The sequence below is a fragment of the Pempheris klunzingeri genome, chromosome 6 (assembly GCF_042242105.1).
Source record: "Pempheris klunzingeri isolate RE-2024b chromosome 6, fPemKlu1.hap1, whole genome shotgun sequence".
Classification (NCBI taxonomy): domain Eukaryota; kingdom Metazoa; phylum Chordata; class Actinopteri; order Acropomatiformes; family Pempheridae; genus Pempheris; species Pempheris klunzingeri.
The window spans coordinates 23,006,506-23,025,658 of NC_092017.1; the positions used below are offsets into that span (position 1 = coordinate 23,006,506).

The window sequence follows — 19,153 nt, forward strand, 5'->3', positions numbered from 1 at the left end:
AGCATGTGCGCATCTTATTTGACCCGCAGTTTCTTACACTCATGAGTCATTTTCATCCATAATATGTGACAGTTTGAAAAGGAAACCTGGGCTGGAGAGGACCACAGAGGAGTAGCATCCAGCCATGTATATAATACTTACATTTTACATCATATAGTTGAGCTCATAGTTGATGTATTCTCTCAATGTGAAGTATGTGATGTAAATATATGCAAAATACTCCTCTGGACCCTGGTCATGCTCACACACACATTCACACAAGGAAGCCCTGTACAACCACTGCCCTAGGGCACCTCAGAGGTGTTAATGAGGGAGGGACTCTTTCACTTTTCCCTCTATGATTTATCCTTCCAGAGTCCGAGTATGATAGGTAGTATTGTAACTGTATAGTGCTTTTCTAGTCTTTCTGACCACTTAAAGCACTTTAACACTCCATTCACACAGAATTCATACACCGGTGTGATGTTGCCACCAGGAGGGAACTAATCACTCACACACACACTGAAGCTATGCCTCAGGAGCAATTTGGGGTTCAGTGTGTCACTGATATAAAATAAATGTGCCAGTTTGAAACCATTTACATGCAGCCATGAAACGACCAATTTGAACCCAACATACCTGCTGTATGACTTTCAAAAAAAAAAAAAAAAAAAAGTACAGAACCAGTTGTGGATAAAATGCTCCATTTATTTGCTTGTCAACTTATTTATTATTTACACATTTGCATCCAACCTTATCCTCCACAGACTTTATATAATTACTCTTTGTTCAAAGTAATATAAGTTAAGAATATGATGACTGTGTTTTCTGTGTATTCTGACTCTGGCCTACTGTAGCTGCCAGTCCACCCAACCACCACTGAATGAACTGAAATGACAGTATGATAAACATAAAGTCACAGGTGTGAGCACACAAAAACACACCTTTTAAACATAAATACTTCTTTAGACTGAGTTGTGGTTGACCAAATAGTTCTCTGAGAGTATAACTTACTGTGGTACAGTAATGTGAACATAAAACAAAAAGGATATAAATAAACATACAGTATGCTGTCAATATATACACAGGAAATGTAAAAACTCACTGATGACTCATTCTTTGTTGCAGCACCAATGATAGGTTTCCCCTGAAGAACCTACCACATAGAAGGAAAAGCTACAAAAAATATGTAGTGTATCAAAAAATGGTTCATAAATTAGAAATGACCAAATCAACATAAGTACTTATACAACATAACAAATCTTGATGTAACCGGTACATACAACACAAGGGCAAAAAAGACTAACTTGACATTAGCAACTATTCTAGAAAGCAAATGAGCAGGTAGAGGTAGAGCACCATCTGTCAAGATGTACAGGTCCGACTGGGCAGGACCGAAGACAAAAATATCATGAAAACAATGTAAAATATAGCCTTTGATCGAAAAATGAAATATTTAAAGCAGTCACACATTATCCACATGCTATTGCACTCATAAAAAAGAAACCTTTAGTTAGACAGTGCTCCTATGGAGAGGCCTGAAACGCTCCTTCGGGTTAGGCCTCTGCGTAGGACAGTCTGGTGTGTTTGGGGTTGAGGGCTGAGAGGGACGTGTGAGTTTGGGGGTTTGGATAGGCTGCTGCTTAGTGAGGCCCTGCCCTGTGATCAGGGAGTAATATCGGTCCATATTCAGCCAACCTAAGCACCATTTGACTAACAATTATTGACAAAACATACTTTACACAATTATTGATAAATATTGGTATACACTGTTGTCCTTTGGCCTTCTTAGCCTGGATGTTCCACAGAGATTGAGTTCTTCCATGTAGACCTGCCTTCGATTGGACATTGGGCATCTGTTGCCAGCTAATGGCTTCATACAACTCTGCTGGACGTTCTTTGGTAGGCAGCCATTTGTTTTTTCTTTGTAACAGCCTTGAATTTTAGTAGTTCATATAAAATAGGTTGCAGGACAGTGATGTTGGTGTCAGAGGAAGCAGACTGGACCGTTTTCTATATGCCGCTGACTATTGGGCTGCGATGTGGGAAATTCCTGTATGTCTACAATAGGTAGCTGACGACTGTCCTGAGTATGGAAGAAGAAACGTGACTGGTGCCAGCTGCCATCTTGGATCTGAAAAAAGCATTGGCAGAAGAGAGGAAAAAAGAATATCATTAAGATTGTTCATATTCCAAATTGCTATGATATATTTCATAGATATTACAGAATACGTTTGGAAATGTGTCCCAAGTCTAATATGTAAACTTAATATGTGTTGTCAAATATAAAAGTAATGTTTGCATGAGTTTCTTAAGCATGAAAAGAGCTGCATGGTGGAGCTGTCTGCAAATCAGCTCCATCAAATCAATCAATCGATGCATGGTACAGATGAATGAATACTATTATCAATGAATGCACAGAATTTTCATACCATTACACACCTAGGTTGGTACCAGAAAATACCTCAAACTTGAGGTCTGAGTGTTTATCACTCTTTGTCTTTTTTATACACAGAAAAAAGTCATGACCAAAATCTCAATAGATCCTAATCCCAGAATAAATGCTCTGAAAACCAGACTCGCTCCATCAGTTCTCTGTCCTGCTCGTTACCTTGCACTCATCTTGTAGCACATGTGGTTCAAGTAGTGTGTCTCTCTCAAACATCTGTTTGTTCCAGCCACGAAACCGAAGTGTGACGGTGTCTAGCGGTATGGATCCGGTGGAGCTGAAGCTGTCTGTGGTGCCGTAGGGAGGATCATTTAGGCAGTGGAGTGTGATGCTGTGGGTGGCCTCGGTACTCAGTAAATGGAGAAACTTCATTTGGACTTTCCCTACGCCAAACACCATCTGTGGGGGAGAGCAAGAGACGGTAGTGGGATCAGTCCGCCACTATAACCACTATATGAAAAAACCACAACCTCTCCGATGGCATCGTCATTAAAACAAAGAATTCTTGATGGGATTAGTAGATATCTAAATTGAAACACTTATTATGCAAATGTCTGACATGTATTTGCAGTTAAGGTTCTAAATGAAACTATATTAAGGGTTTATTGCTGTAGAGTCTGTGTTAGACAAGGTGGAAAGGTTGAAAGAATAGCATTGGATAAAAACAACTATTTCTATTTATTTAGGCTTAAATAAAGTATGGGTTCAAATAGCCATTTATTTTATGTAGCACCTTGATATGTTGATGTGTCTGCCACTTCATTGTTACCTTGTTAGAGGCCACTGGATGTAAACATGTCTGTCCTCCTGCTGTGAAGTTGCAGAAGACCTTGAAGGCATCAGAGGTACAGCCCACGTTTGGATCAATCCAGAACCAACCTGAAAGTCCCCAAATCAAAGGGAGAACAGAGAGAATGAGGAACGGACAACAACACTAGTAAGACATGAGTCTACATAAGCCTTAGGTTTAGTTAAAATCCTTCAGCGCTGGGTAAAAGAGACTCTCACCGTCTGTGAACTTGTGATGACAGTCGAGCAGATCTTTGCAGACACGAGCCGGGTTCTCCCGAGTGCCCAGGGGCGTTTTGATGCTCTCAATCACACTGCTTAGGTATCGTAGAGTCTTAAGTATCTCTGTATTCTGCTCTGGCAGGCCCATCTCTGTGTTCTGGAAACTCTGGTTAACAATGGGAAAGACAACACTGTCAAACTCCCAAATTACGGATACAATCCCAACAATTGCTGAATGGAGTCCATCCAACAATGAATCCATTCACCCCGTCCATCGAGTGGGTGCATTAGTGCCGTACCTCTGTCCTGAGGGCAGCGTTAGACTCAGATAGACCGTAGACTGCTGAGTCATCATATATGTGCCTCTGTGGATTCAAAATAAACATATTCAGTTTAATGAAAACGTAGCAGGTTTAGAGCCCTGTCCGTTATTTAACCCAAAGATTTTAACCCGTCGTCTTGTTCATTGGTTATAGCAAACATGACAGTGTCAATACACGTCCAGTTTATAGAGAAAACATTAATAGGATAAGAATACACTTTAATACCAGAGAAAAGCAGTAAAATAAGTCATGCATCAATAAACCATCACATTCCTGACACCAGTAAGGAGAAGAATAACACGTTCGACTCAAACACCGGTTATCACATAATGTGTGCGAAAGGTCATTAAGATGGCAGAAAGCTACACTTAACCGAGAGGTTATGATAGATAAGAGATGCGAGGAGGGTTTCTATCAGTGCCAGAGAGGACTATTTCCTGATCCCACTGACAAGGCTATTGAACAGAAGTGTTCTTTTTGAACATCTCATCACTGGATGGATGATTTGTTGGCTTATCTATAGTTCAGCAAATATGCAAACAAAAAATGCTTGCCCTGGTTCTATCACATCCTGGTTTGGCTTGCTGGCAGAGAAATTGCTAATATCACTTTTCTCTATTTCTCTGAGGAGCCTGTTGAAGTTTGGAGAGTCACAAAGCTTTGGTTTCAGGAACAAAGACAGATGTAAGAGTGTTACTCTCCAGCCAGACAGAAGATAGACAGTTTGGTCAAACATAAAAACTGTTTTTTCTAAATCATTTACCCACAGGCTGGACTTTATGGTCCAAACCTTATGTCTTTTACATGAAACTTAAAACACTGCTCCTGCCTAGCTGACCCTGTCTACATGAGTGACATGAAGCACTTACTGTTGGACCTGGAGCACCAGGAGGACCCTAAGGTGGGAATAAAGAAGAAGACAAAATGAGTGACACAGTGAAAAATGATCTCATTGTGGTTGCAGTCAATTCTCTTTCTGGTAAACCATGTCTGTGTCAGTGGGCTCTGAAGATTAATTACAGGGAGATGTTTGAGTGGGCAGCCAGAGAGCTGCCTTGTCTGGACTGACCAAGTACATTTCAAAGAGTGTAGTCTTAGTATTTTATAACATGTACATTTGAAATCTGAGATTGTCCATATGGCAGCGCCACCACTAATCCTAAAACTGGCCCAAAATTTAAAAAAAGTCTGTTTGGACTGACTGAACTCATCCATAATGCTTCATGATTAGAAATACCGTTTTACCGTTACATCCATAGACTGTGTGTATAAAGCTGGAATGTTACAGAAAGGTTAACACTTACTCTAGGTCCTGGAATTCCTTGTGGTCCTTGAGGCCCCTGTAAGTGTGAGACACAAAGACAATCAGTTTTAAAGTGATGCAGAAATGATGAATTTCTGTCTTGTTTACTCTGGTGGCCTCAAGCCTTTACTGTAGCAGCCAGCCAATGTGAATACTTCTGCATCTACATGAAAACCACAGTGCTAAATTTCTCCCTTCGCCTTTCTCTGTGATGCTGTGACTGTGTACGTGACCACAGTGGATGCCTAGGACACTTTCTGGATGACTCCTCTATAGTGGCCACCTGGGGCAGCTGGACTTCATTAAGTCTGCTGGTGGGGGTTCAGGTAGTTCATGTCTATATACATATATATATATATATGAGTGTATGCATATATTTGACATCATCAGTGTTTTTGGAATAAGACTAGAATGAAGGGGCCATTGTGTCCATAGTCTGTGAGTGTGTGTGTGGTCGTGTAAATTGCAGAGGCGTTTAAGCTGATCTGAGAATCGTACTACAGATTGGATTACAAACTCGGGGCAGGGATAGAGAAGTGAATATGCGGATTGCACTGTGGTTTGCCACGCTAACATTTTGACAAGGCATTTCCTCAACAGTGTTTACACATGAGGGTCTGAGAGTACTGTAAGGCCCCACAGCGAGTAGCAGCTACTTACACTGTGACTCAGCTGTAGCGATCTGCTGTCACTTTAGGACAGTCATATAAACAAAACTACCGCTGAACCCCAGCCTGCTTTCATACATCTTTAAACACAGCCTTCGTCATCCAAAGTAGATCTTTTTTTTTTTTTTGTTTTTTTTACACCCACAATCTGATTTGAGGTGGCGCCGTGATAAATGGCCCAGCAATGCTTTCTCTGTTAGGAATTTTCAAGTCTGACACATCAATGAAGTGTAATCATGATATAACCACACAGTGTATTACCATGTAATCATACTTAGTTTAAATCACTATCATAGAATCGGTCTTAAGTACTTTTCAGTGTTTGATTACTGATTTGAATCAGAGCTTACCATTTCACCACTGATTCCCTTTGGACCCCTCGGCCCCTGTGGAAAATAAAAGTAACAATGTGAAAACATAACACAGCATTGTCTTTACATAAACTTGAATTAGTGCAAGGCCATGTGACAGAGTGACTTTACTAAAAGTAACAGAATATCTGTCATTACTTGCATTGTGTCAACATATTTCTCAGTTAGAATTCGCTGATCATCGTCTTGTTATTGATTGCCATTTCATGAAACACACACACACACACACACACACACACACACACACACACAGAAACCTACGGGTTTTCCCATTGGACCCATCATTCCTTCAGGGCCTACAGGTCCAGTGAATCCCTGAAACAAACAGTAGAGGTGAGGATGAATAAACAAGTCTGTCAGAATTTAAAAGTTCTCAGGAACGTGGTTACAATGTGCAAAAGACTTCATGGTGTCCTAAGTAATTACAAGGAATTCTGAACTATTTATATCTTCATATGTGCTTGGTTACACAACTGGGTAGAAGAGAATTGCTGTACTGTGAATCATGTATTCCTTATTATATTATTCCACCAGTAGGGTTTGAATTCCAGTAGGACATCCCAAGAAAACACAGTGGTGCACCTACTGTTTCTACCTATATTAAACTTACCAAAGTACCCATTGGACCTTTAGGGCCAGGAACGCCTTTAAATCCAAAATCACCATTTGGCCCCTGTTTGAAGGAAAAAAAGGGTTTTATCAATCCCCATGTGTCATTATACAGGAACAATATACTGCAGGACTAAAACCATATCTCATCTTCTCTTCTGTTATGTTTTATCATCTTTTACACTCTAACTGTTGGTTAGACACTCGGTCTCTTACCGTTGGTCCTGGAAAGCCCTGCAAACCAACCATTCCCTGATCTCCAGATTCCCCCTACAAGCAGAAAAAGACATCATAGCAACAGAGGAGTCTTGTCATTTACACACTGTCAATGTGACATTTAGTATGCATTCGACAAACACATCACATAATAAGTAAAGGTGTGCAGTGTGTGAATGCTTATTTTTGTACGAGTTTCCATCCCATTTTATACACACACCTCCAAAAACAGAAGGAACACGGCAAGTCAGCCTTTAAAAAAAGGCCTTGTCAAAAGAACTGGGGTACACACAAGGCTTTATGTCTGGATCTAAAGTCGTCCCAGCCCACCTTTACACACCCTCCTGGAGACACACACTGTGGGGTTAGGTGTCTGTACCCTATTCTGCGTCTGAACACTGTCTGTCGTCCAGGGTGGCAGACACTATGTTTGGACAGCCACTCATCCACATCCTGTAGACAGCTCTGCTTTCGGGTCTATGACTTTAACTGAGAAACTCTATTCACTGAAAAGCGTAAAGGGATCTGACCCAAGGGCCTGAGTCTGCTCTGCGTTTCATGAGCATCAGTGAAGAAAACTAGTGGAGGGAGGGGAGAGCAAGGGATTAAATGCTGCCTCTTTTTTCTTTTTCTTTGAGGAGTTACATAAGTAAAGTAGAGCACCTCTTTTTCAGGTCTCTGGAGTGTGAGGATCTTACATAACTTGGCCTTACCAGGCAGAATGTTTCCATTCCTGGTCTCGCCCAGATAATTTGTAACTCCACTATGGGTGGAAAAGTGTCAGACACACACATTTTTACCCGTACCACAGATTGGCTATCTAAACCCCTGGAGCTATATTTAGAGAGGCATTGAAGAATGTAAGCTTATAAAACCCTCTTTTAGCAAGAACATTCCTAGGGATGGTATCAATTTAAAAAGAGCAATGTAGTGACCTACAGTGTTATGACTTCTGAACCTCAAACATGTGCCAATATCCCTGTAAAATAACCCTGAGAACTGCAATAATATCTAGAAAGCTGTTATTGTTCCACAATTATTCCAGTCTATGGAAATAAGCCTCCTATTTTAAGATGGACTTGCTTTAAATCACAAATGTCTGTATATACTCACAGATTGTCCTTTGGGTCCCTGGTCACCTTTCCTGCCCTGGTCACCTGTAGCCCCCTCCATGCCTTTGTTTCCAGAGGCCCCCCTGTCCCCTGGCAGTCCTGGTTCTCCCTGAACCAACAACGTTTAGCCATTAAAAATTTAACTACAACTTAGGAAAACGTTTCTTCACAAGAGACTTGTTGAGTTCTTGGTTTGTCAGGACACTCTGTGACAATTTAGAATACATTAGGGTCAATATCTATTGATATCATCGTTTTTCACCTTCTGACCAGGCAGTCCTCTCTCTCCAAGCAGTCCAGGAAGTCCAGTCTCCCCCTTGGGACCTGGACGTCCAACAGGTCCTTCTGGTCCCACCAAGCCTCTCTGACCCTGAACGCACCAGAATTGGTGTCAAAGTCAAACCAGAATGTAAAATAGGGACTATGGTTGTGCTAAAATAAAGTATTCATATACTTGATATATTTGATTTCTAATTTTTAAAATATTTTGGATCCTGTATCCTTTACATCGATATGTATAGCTATTATGTTTCTTCTTCCTTGCCTTTGCTGGAGCATTTCTTGGAGCATTATAGCTCCAAGAAATGGAACAGTAGTGTAAAACCACCTAGGGTGTGTGTGAGCGTTCTTTCGTAAGATACCAAATCATCAATTCATCGCTCCATCCTACTACTTGTAGTAAGAAAAACTCCTAATAGTACCTTTAATGTTCATTTGAGATTAAAGTCTTGTGAAGACTATTGGTGGTTAGCAAAAAAAAAAAAACACATGACAGTGAAGAGGACAGTGCTAACACTTTAACTTCTGATGTCTGAGCATCCTTGAATGCATCAACAACAAAATGTTCTTAACAGTCAGGTTACTTAAAACAGGCAATTTAGAGTCAATAAACTAAAACATGCTAAACCAGCAGTATGGTCCTTTAAACAAGGTTATTTGTCTGATGATGCATACCTGGTCATGGTTATTTAAGGGAACATCACTGAATGCAAGTTAAGACAACCAGAATATGCAATGACAATCGATTATTCACTTCAGTTCTTTTCAATGTTTCAATTTCAATGTTTCTTTGAATATATCCAAACACATTTCTAAATGCGTTGCATAGTCATACTGTACAGTAGCTCTAAACCACCGCGCTGAAGTCTGCTGTCCTGTCCTGGTTATAATATTTCTTGACAGCGTGCTCCTTAAGTGTGGCCATAAAACTGACTGGCTGTCACTGAGTTGCTTTCTCACACCGCAGACCTCAGCGGTTTCCTGCTCCATCAGCAGCGTGGTGAGGCAAAAAGGGGGTGTTAGTGATATTAGAATAACAGATTGAGTGGGCGATCGCCTCACATATGACTTCTGCTCCTCAGTCACCGTGAGGAGAGAGAACAAGTCAGGAGGTCAGGTAGGAATTATACTGATGTAGGTTTACGGAGTGAAGCCCCAGTCTGCAGGTGCTGGGAAGGATGGTGTTCTATGTCACTATTTGAGTTGGAGTAATGGGGTAGATACAAGCTTGATCAATATTTTATAACCTCTCTTTTTAGCATCATGCCAATTATAATAGTCTTAACAATCTTAGGGTTTTTTTTCCCCTGCAACACAAAGCAATCAAAGCTAACAAAACTTTACTCCCCAGAAATGTTGGAAAATCAAAAATCAAAATTAGGTTTTTTCCACTCACTGATTTCAGTCCAGATGTTTTAATCCTCCATGTGTAAGCACACTTAGAATTTAAGGACACAGTTAGTGTTTTCATGGCTTGTTAATACAATTTAGTGACTTTCCCGATGCTGTCAATTATGCATTCTTTCTCCATTGAATGGCTGACCCAAAAGCAGGAGCCTCCAGACACCTGTCTGCTTGAATTTTAAACAGCAGTCTGGATCCTGAGATGTTGGTGGAATTTGTCTGTCAGTTTGATTTCAGAGGATGACCTCTACTGCATTTCTCCACTGTTACTCACCACTATGACACTGTCCAAGAGAGCAGAGATGCTCCAAATCTAAGTTTTAAACACAGTCTTTCCCTTTTACTATGTGAATGAATACAAAGATAATTGACAATTATTGTGGGAGTAATGACTAAACGAGGACAAAGAGGATGAGGAGTATTCTGCAAGGACTATTCAGCCTGCCAGCAGAGGCAGAAGGAAGCTATATTACAGTATTTTTCCCACAATGGAAGCACGTATTGTGAATATGTAAATAGAGTTTCCTGTAGAACTCTCCTGCTGAGACAGCCCTGGGTTCTTTAGTGTAAAACAACCAGAACTGAAACAGACAGCTGGCTCAAACAGCTCAAACATAAGAAAAGGGTCTCTGTGAATAATATAAATTATTTTTATATGTACAGCTAGCGTTTATATCAAGTATTTTGTGTGATTTAGGAGGCGTAGAGTTATGGGACTCACTCTGCTCATGAGAAACCATATCATTTCAGCCAGAGTGACATACTTCAGTGGCCAAAATTAGACTTTTATACAACATTATGGAAATGAAAGCCAGACAGAAAGGACTTGGCTTTCCAGCTTTTGGCTGAAAAGGACAAAGACATTCATGCATGAAATCCCAATCCACTGTGACTGCACACTCCTTTGGATCACTGTGTCGCAACCAGAAGAAGCCAATCAAATCAAACAAAGCATTTAATGATCAGTCAGTTCGCTGTCAATCAGCCGTGTGTCTCTGTCTTAAAACTACTGATGGTAAGGGAAAGCACTCAGATGAAGCCAAACAAAACCAAACAATCAGTTAGATAATGTGGCACAAGTTAGCATGTGAGGAACCCTGCAGTCCCAATGCATCAAAGAAGTGATTATGTTGTCTGCAGCTGTATTACAGCAAGCCAAGCTCCTTAAAAGGTAAAGATGAGGGCGTATCAATAACTACATAAATCCTTCCCGTACAACAGACCACATGTCTGCTAAAGAGATTTAGCACTAAGTACAGTAAAGGAAATGTCCTCTTGAAATTTCAGTTATGCAAGTATATCTACTGACTCCTTCTGTTACCTACATTTAAGGATACTGAGCAAGTACATTATGAGACACAGCATGCAACTTCCTGTGCGTGTCAGCCACACAGTCGCCTTCGTAATTTTCAAACGTGAACCTCATCTCCTAAGTTCCACATTTTGATTGATCACCACTGTTGAGGCTCAGTTGTATCTATGGTGCTTGGTACGAGTCAAACTTGTTATCATCCATGTCACTCAGTCATGTCTGCCATAGTTCACATCAGTAAAACATACCAGTGAGCAGCTTTACCTGAAAATATTCACCAAAAACATTCTGGATGTACTCTGCAACACAAACAGACCTAGCTGTGTGAAGATCCAAATTTATGCAGTAATTACTGTTGTGCCTTCTATTTGTCATGCATAAACCCGTCTGTTTATTTAGTAGTACAGAGGAAAGAATAGAGGTTAATAGAGGTTGAAGCTACAGCTACAGAACAGTATTTCCATCTTTAAAGGGAGGGATGGGTTTGAATTAAATGATAATCAATAATCATAATGATAATAAAATGTCTTCCATGTGTCTTCCTGTCTAACAACAAGGAAAATGCGGTAAAATGTGGTTTACATTCCTTGTGACAGAATAAATCACAGTGTGTTCACCATTAAAACTACCTATATTTCATTCAGATAGGTTTATAGGTCTGTATGATACTGTCATTGATTACCTGTCGTCCTTTTTGTCCTGGTAATCCTGGTAAGCCAGTCAGTCCTGGGGGGCCATCCAACCCTGGGTAGCCACTCATTCCCATAAGTCCAGGCAAACCAATTGGCCCCTGGAAAATTTTCAGTAATTATGTCACTCAATCTCAGTCACAGCCTGAGGAGCATTTACAGATGCACAGTAAACACCACACCACAATTCTCATCATATCATAATTCTTCCTCTGAAATGTCAAGTCGAGATAAAGCGATGCATTCCTGCAGACCTCAGACAAAAAAATGGCCAGATGTGCACTGTGTTGTGCTGCACAAGAACAATTTCTTGTAGATTTATAACTCCTTTTCACACTGTCGGCGCAATTTCACTACTTCAAGTGTATTCAAACCTTGTGCAAATCTATGTTTTCTAGGTTTTTTTTTATTTGATCAACTGAGGTAATGTAATGTAATCCACAACCATCTTTCTGGCTTCAGTACATTTTTGGTTGTCGTGGTGTTTTTGTCTCAAAGCTGCATCATCATCATCATCATCATCATCATCACACAGCTAATCATAGTGGAAAGTGTTTTTAATTGTAACTCTGCTGCCATTTCTCTCTGCGCCATGCAGCTGGTTGAGCTGGTTTAACACTCACTTCAATGCCAGGAGCTCCACTCAGCCCTCTTGCTCCTTTCTTTCCTGCTGAGCCCTGGATAAACACACACACACACGAAGACTGTAACATACATGGGTATTCGCAAAAAAACACACAAGGTAATAATTCTCCCTCACCTCCCAGTGAAAAGCGGAAATTTAAAAGACCATGTCTAATGTGAGTCTTATGGAGAACCTTCCGGACTGTTTCTGTACTCAGTCCAGATAGTTTAAAGAAATACACACAACTGTGTGTTAACTGTATATTTAACACCTCAAATATCACAGGGTTAAATCACTGAGGTGAGCGTTTGAGTCAAACATGTGGCATAACTTCCTTCATTCTTTTTTTTCTTATATCTTCTCTATATGCCGTGATACACTACATTATGTATGTACAGTCCAAGAGAGACATCCCTCAAGGAACACCTTGCCAAAGTTATTCGTTTAAAACAGAGATACAGCAGATCCTAAAAGTTTCCAGTGATTCCTGGCAGACTGTGAAGTTTTCACATCAGCATATATGTTTCATGTAACGACATTGCTCAAACTCAGTTTGAACTTAAGCCAATCAGAATACATTAACAGAAATACTCCCATACCATTTGGACTGGTTACATAATCATTTTTACATACAAGCTGTTTCCCATGTGGAGGATAGTCAGTGGTATCTGGGAACCTGTGCATACTATTAAAAAGGCTATGTGGAGCTTGATCAAAGAGGCTCAAAGTTGTTTCACTGGGGAAATCAAGTTATGTAATCAGAAGGCCTGTGACAAGTTTGAGGACTCAAAGAACTTGACAGCTAAGAGAGTAAAAACAGTCAGTTTAGGAAAACTTGGTTTACCAAAAGATGTCTGCTATGAGGCTGACTGCCCAAAGTTTAGGACTTATGTAAGAATCAAGGAACAAAAATAAAATATCTTTCATAAACATAAAAAAAACAATGGACAACTATGGTGAGTAGAGTCATGCATTCAGCTATGAAAACATGCTGTACTCCTCACTCTATAGTGCAAAGCCCACAGTATTTCAACCATCTGGTTTCCTCGGCGCTATGCTGAATTTCTTTACTAAAGTTCCACCAGAGCTGAGATTAAACCATCAACAGAGGATATGAACTAAAGGCAAATGGCTCAAGTTTTTGTACTTAGCATGCTCATCTGATAACAACAAAATAAATGTTGTTTTGGTCAAATGTCTTTGGTTGGTCCTAAATTCTGGCAACAAACTACGATATTTCTTCATCCGCAGCATCAATTATAAACCCAACCCGGCTGGTTGAACAAGGCTGTGTAAATGCATTTACCACCAAGTGTTGGCTGGTACTGTTTTCACCTTGCCAGTCTGTGGTTAAATGCCGGTCTGTGGACAAAATGTATATCCTTAGTGGACTCTAGTGGTGAGGTTGCAGATTCCAACCAACTGAATACCCCTCGGCTCACCGAGCATGGAGGAGAACCTATGAAGGCCGAGGAGGATTCACACTTCCTTGCTTTTTCTCGTGTTAAATAATAAGTATTCTCCATTTAAAGAAATCTGGGACAAAAACTTATTTTTTCTTTTTCGTCTTCCAGCCTGTGCGTTTGTACTAGCAGATTCAAGCAGCCATTTCAACATAAAAATTCCTGTTTGTCCATTCTGGGCAATTGTAGAAACATGGTGGTGCAACAAAGTGGACTCCATGGAGGAGGACCCACTCCCCATGTGGATCAGGGGTCAATCTAAGCTAATGAAAACACAAAAAGTCTTGGTTTCAGGTGTAAACACTACTGTGAACAGAATTTTCAAAATTATATTCAATTTCTGCCCATAAATCCTCATAAATCCTACACACTGCACCTTTAAGAGTAAAACCCTATTCAGTACCTGAAGAGCAGTCTGGGAGTAGTAACACTCTGATGCTAATTTGCAGGGAAGAGACCATCTTTCATGACTTATTACAGTTTTTACTTTATTTTCATGACTGAAATGCTTGATTTGCCTGTTACAGGGATTTGCATGGACTCACCAGAGGTCCTGTCTCTCCTTTTGGGCCTGGTTCTCCAGGGAAGCCTGGTGCTCCCTGAACAGAGGAAGAAAAAAGAAATACACATGCAAATAATAAGACCAATATATTATATGAATCCATACTGTATACATGATAAACTGTGGCTATGTTGCCATTAAAATGTTTTCAGGGAAAACCAGCCATTACAATTATATAACAGAATGACTATAATTACACCTCATCTACAATGCTTCTTAATTTGAGTCTGTCCAGTTTGGACCCTCCATAAAGCCAAAATATCCATCTGGTTTAGTATATAGAATAGATCATAATAGAATAAGCAGAATCCCACATTCACAGTCTTAAGGGGATTTCAATGACTCTCACATATTTCACATATTTAGCCCCACTATTTTAAGGCTTTAAAAATAGTATGTTAGTATATTGTTTTGCTCTTTCCAATTCTTTCAGTCTTTTCATAGCATTGTCATCTTGGGTATTAAACCACTAATATGGTGACTTAAATGCATGCACCAAAAAAGGTGTTTGTAGTAGTAACAGTACTATTATTATACAGTATAGCTACTGTATGACTTACCGGTGGACCTTGTGGTCCAACAGCTCCACGAGATCCAACAGTACCAATATGGCCCTGAAACACAATTTAATATATAATATATATATCATAATATCAAATCAGTGCTGAAAATGTCGACGCACCCTAACATGTAAATGTCATCCTCTAATTCTTTACTAAAAGAACATCATGTCCAAAGCCATGTTGTGCACATATTGAATGTATGTATAGCATACATTGTACACTATTAAGTCAGGAAAACAGGTAACTTCTGTTCTTGAATGAAGTGCAAAGAAAGCCACAAGTGACCTATTTGGGTATTTAATAAAAGTCTGGGGAATGATGACAAAACTGCAAAACTATATATTAGCTTTTAAAAATATGAGCGTAGGATGAAGCTGCAAATGGGTCAAGGATTAGCTCTAGTGATTCTTTGCAGGGCTGCACTTACAGCAGTTACTCCAACAGTTTGGGGCATAGTATGAGATAAAGTACTTTATGACTAAAACGTGTCCTGGACATTATCCATTAAAGTATCTCTACTGGTATCCAGCATACAAGTAGGATACTTAAAAAGTCATTCTACATCAAGGGAATTTGAGAGAGGTCTTGAGAGGATCTGGAAAATATTTGAAAAAAAGGATGATTGGAGACCTTGTTTTTGGTCATTTTACATTTTTTTCTTAACCTTCTGACGGTTATAATTAATGAGAATAGGAACAGCAAATTCACGATCAGACACATGATAACTCAAACTGTGTATTGTTGTGATCAGCTAAATACAAATGCCTTTTTTCAGATTTTTGTAGCTACAGACCACATTTGTAGATCCATTCACAGGTTAACATAAACACCAACTGTTCCAAATAACATAACCCATATGCCAACATGCTTGTACTGTACATTTGTGCATGTGGGTATGCTGCTTTTTGAGAGCAAACAATTCTGGGCCTAAGAGGCACGAGGTGACAAAAACAACAGAGTTCTCCCTGCCTTATTGCTAGGAATTCTGTAATCCTCTCCAACATGTGTGGTCTGCCCTTACCTGAACAGAGCAGCACTCAGCAGAGCACCAAAAGAGTCAGAACAAAAGATCAAGTGGACAAACACACTGACTGTTAACCGTGTAACATGTCTGATGCTGATTTAATGGATTTGTCTACCTGGTAGCCTTCATCCCCTGGCTCTCCACGCTCTCCTCGTTCTCCCGGCGGCCCCTGTGTAGACACAAATGCACACACATGAACACACATACTGTATATGTATCCTTTCATTTACACACACAATGCTTCAATTGAGCTGGGCAGCTACTTAAAAACGGAGTCACTTCTCAGGCCATTACACATTTAACATGTTCTCTATATGCGACCTATGAGTCTGGATCTTTACTGGAGTCGAATGGAAAGGCGAAATTTCACCTTGAACCTTATTTTCAGCCGATCTTGTCCGCAGCTGCAGCAAAACAGAGGCTGTCATTGTATTGCTCACGCTAGGTACTGCAATACTGTGCCAACTTGATATGGTAGGGTGCTATCTATACCTGTGTAGATGTTCAGTAACCCTTATTATTCGTGCTATGTGGGCCTGTCTCAGTGGTCCTGTCCACTGCTGGGAAATGTGTCTGAAGCTGCATAAGACTCATGGCACTGTGTGACTGTGAGCTTTCCCAAGCTGGTAAGACTCTTTGATACAGCCTGATCCTCTTGTGATATTAGGCTATGAATGACTTTGTTTTCGGAGGACTACACGGGGTAGCTGGGGGGGGGGGAAGCGGCCCTCACTGGCACCCCCTTCCCCTTCGTCAAAGACAAAAATGTTTTGTATGAATGTAAAGTAAGCAAACCTGTTTCAGTTTTAACGATGAAACATGTACAATGTTGTGATGAGACCTCTCTTCTTATCATGGATCAGTTTAAGGATACAAACAAAGCTATACTCAAGCTTTGCCCTGATGTGTCAAAAGCCTTAACAAACACTTGCTCAGGCTGCTATGAACTGAAAAGATCTGAGCCACACAGGCTGATAATCAGGGTCCATATGCGTGACAGGTTTAGGAACAGAAATGCTGAGACATTATTGTCAATCTGGTGGGAGAGGAAGTGAGTGTACTTGTTGCTAGAATCAAGAGTTGATCAGGATTAACTTTTACTTCCAGAGTTAATCTGTACATAAACGGCTTGGACTTAACAGAGCGTGGAGAGTTAAGGATCAGAAAGGAGAGTTTAAAGGAAAGCAAGACCTACTGGTTCACCTAAGGGCCCTGACGGTCCTGGGGTCTTATTGTCCTCGCCTGGATAACCCTGGAATGTAGAAAACACACACATAATCACACAAGCATGCACATGAACACAACATTTTTCAACCAGGCAGCTGTGTTGAAGTGCATTAAAGCTAAAGCCCAAAATACTGAAATAACACCATACTTCTTCAGGTATCATATTACCTTTTCACCTTTAGGCCCCGGTGGTCCAATGGGCCCAGGCTTGCCAGGGTGACCCTAATAAAAAGAAAGCTGATTACTGTACTGAACGAAGCCGCCATATTTCTACTGGCTACAACATGTTTCTTGAAGAGTGTCTCTGGAGTTCCGCTGTGAAGGCTGTCAGCATGTTAATCACAACTGTTTCATATGAACACAATTCTTTGTAGAGAAGCTCGTACAGTCTGTCACTTCAGGATTTGGGTTTTGGCTCAGACTTAGAAATCACTCAGCAACCTGAATGTGACCGAGTCTCAGAGCCTTCACACACACACAAGAAATGAACTTGAGGTGTCCTGTTCAAGTTACAGTATGCAACCTAAACCCATTGATGCTGGCGATGAGCACTCCTGTGGAGTTGCCAGGAAAAATTTGCTTTACCGTGTTCAATTCCACCTCTTCTCTTTGCTCTGTAGTCATTTGTGTAGTTTATTCCCCCCGGTATTTTGTGTTCATTGGATAATTAACAGAAAAGAGTAATGGGAAATATAAGAATGGCAACAAAGATGTGTGATGTCCTCCCTAAGACTCAAACTCAGGTGTCTCCTGCACAGGCTAGATTTACTACACACATTACACTACTATGGGAGCTACCTAGATTGAAATTAAACTCAACACCTATGCTGAGTTGAGAGCTGTATCTGACGTTCCTTCAAACAGGATTAAATTATTTAATTAAACCTGGAACAGCTAATTTTTACTTCCCACATTCCAGATTGTGGAGGAATCCTGAGTTTTCTACATGAAGCTGGAAGAATAGTTTAGTAATCCTGCTTCGTAGGATAGGATAGTGGGATCTGAGCCAAAACTCAGACCAGCCAGTGTTTACTCAACTACCCCAGTAAGACGACATTTTCTGATCAGAAATATCCACAATTTTTTGTGTGGCTAAATGTATGTTTGTATATGTTGCATATATGTGTGTCATGCTTGGTTCAGTGTGTATGCATGTGTGCAGTGGCAATTGGTTCTCATAAAACCACGGATAGGAGAAACTTACTGTGTATCCTGCCAGTCCTGGTTGCCCTTCTATCCCCATGACTCCAGGCCGACCCTGGAGGCAATGCACGCACACACACACACACACACACACACACACACACACACACACACACACACACACACACACACACACACACACACACACACACACACACACACACACACACACACACACACACACACACACACACACACACACACACACACACACACACACACACACACACACACACACACACACACACAGTGAATCAGTCCTAGGGCTTTTGTTTTGCTTTTCTACTCTGGTTCAGCTAAATATAAGCTTGGCCTCATGCAAGCTGAATCCTGTGACCACAGTTGTTTTATGACGATATGAGATATATATCTTTTCTCCACAGTTATCATAACATGGTCTTAGTGTTTCTGCTGAGAAGAGAGCTGCGTGTCTGTGTAAGAAGAAAAGAATGGATACCTTCCTCTTGACTCTTTCCTGTCTTTTGTTGCTCTCTCTCAGGCTTGGAATAAGAAATGACATTTGATGCTTTTTTTCCCCCATTTAACACTTACGAAAAAAAAAGTTTTAGCTTTTTTAGTGTGCAGTTTGAGTCCTGCTAACTGGCACGTACAAAAAGGGAGGTTTTTTGAATTTAGTATTAAGTACAAAAAACAATTTTTGAGAAATACTTTTTTACTTCACTACATCAGTCTAATTGGCTCTGATGTTACTAGTTAAACATAAAGCACTGATGATAAAGTACAACGCATTGATTTAGTGT

General features: G+C 40.4%; 1 protein-coding gene across 1 annotated transcript in view; it reads right to left on the reverse strand.

Moving 5' to 3' along the window:
* Positions 1–701: 701 nt before the first annotated feature.
* Positions 702–19,153, reverse strand: part of LOC139202688 (collagen alpha-1(XXIV) chain-like) — a 76,335-nt gene continuing 57,883 nt past the window's right edge. Inside the window, exons 38-58 of the mRNA XM_070832240.1 lie at positions 18,394–18,447; positions 17,358–17,411; positions 17,158–17,214; positions 16,078–16,131; positions 14,936–14,989; positions 14,359–14,412; positions 12,349–12,402; positions 11,719–11,826; positions 8,304–8,411; positions 8,043–8,150; positions 6,930–6,983; positions 6,715–6,777; positions 6,366–6,419; positions 6,084–6,119; positions 5,067–5,102; positions 4,632–4,658; positions 3,739–3,804; positions 3,437–3,605; positions 3,198–3,307; positions 2,591–2,827; positions 702–2,113 (exon numbers count right to left, since the gene is read on the reverse strand). Of these exons, the coding sequence (XP_070688341.1) occupies positions 1,967–2,113; positions 2,591–2,827; positions 3,198–3,307; positions 3,437–3,605; positions 3,739–3,804; positions 4,632–4,658; positions 5,067–5,102; positions 6,084–6,119; positions 6,366–6,419; positions 6,715–6,777; positions 6,930–6,983; positions 8,043–8,150; positions 8,304–8,411; positions 11,719–11,826; positions 12,349–12,402; positions 14,359–14,412; positions 14,936–14,989; positions 16,078–16,131; positions 17,158–17,214; positions 17,358–17,411; positions 18,394–18,447 (1,704 nt within the window). The 3' untranslated portion in view covers positions 702–1,966. The remainder of the gene's footprint in view (positions 2,114–2,590; positions 2,828–3,197; positions 3,308–3,436; positions 3,606–3,738; positions 3,805–4,631; positions 4,659–5,066; positions 5,103–6,083; positions 6,120–6,365; positions 6,420–6,714; positions 6,778–6,929; positions 6,984–8,042; positions 8,151–8,303; positions 8,412–11,718; positions 11,827–12,348; positions 12,403–14,358; positions 14,413–14,935; positions 14,990–16,077; positions 16,132–17,157; positions 17,215–17,357; positions 17,412–18,393; positions 18,448–19,153) is intronic.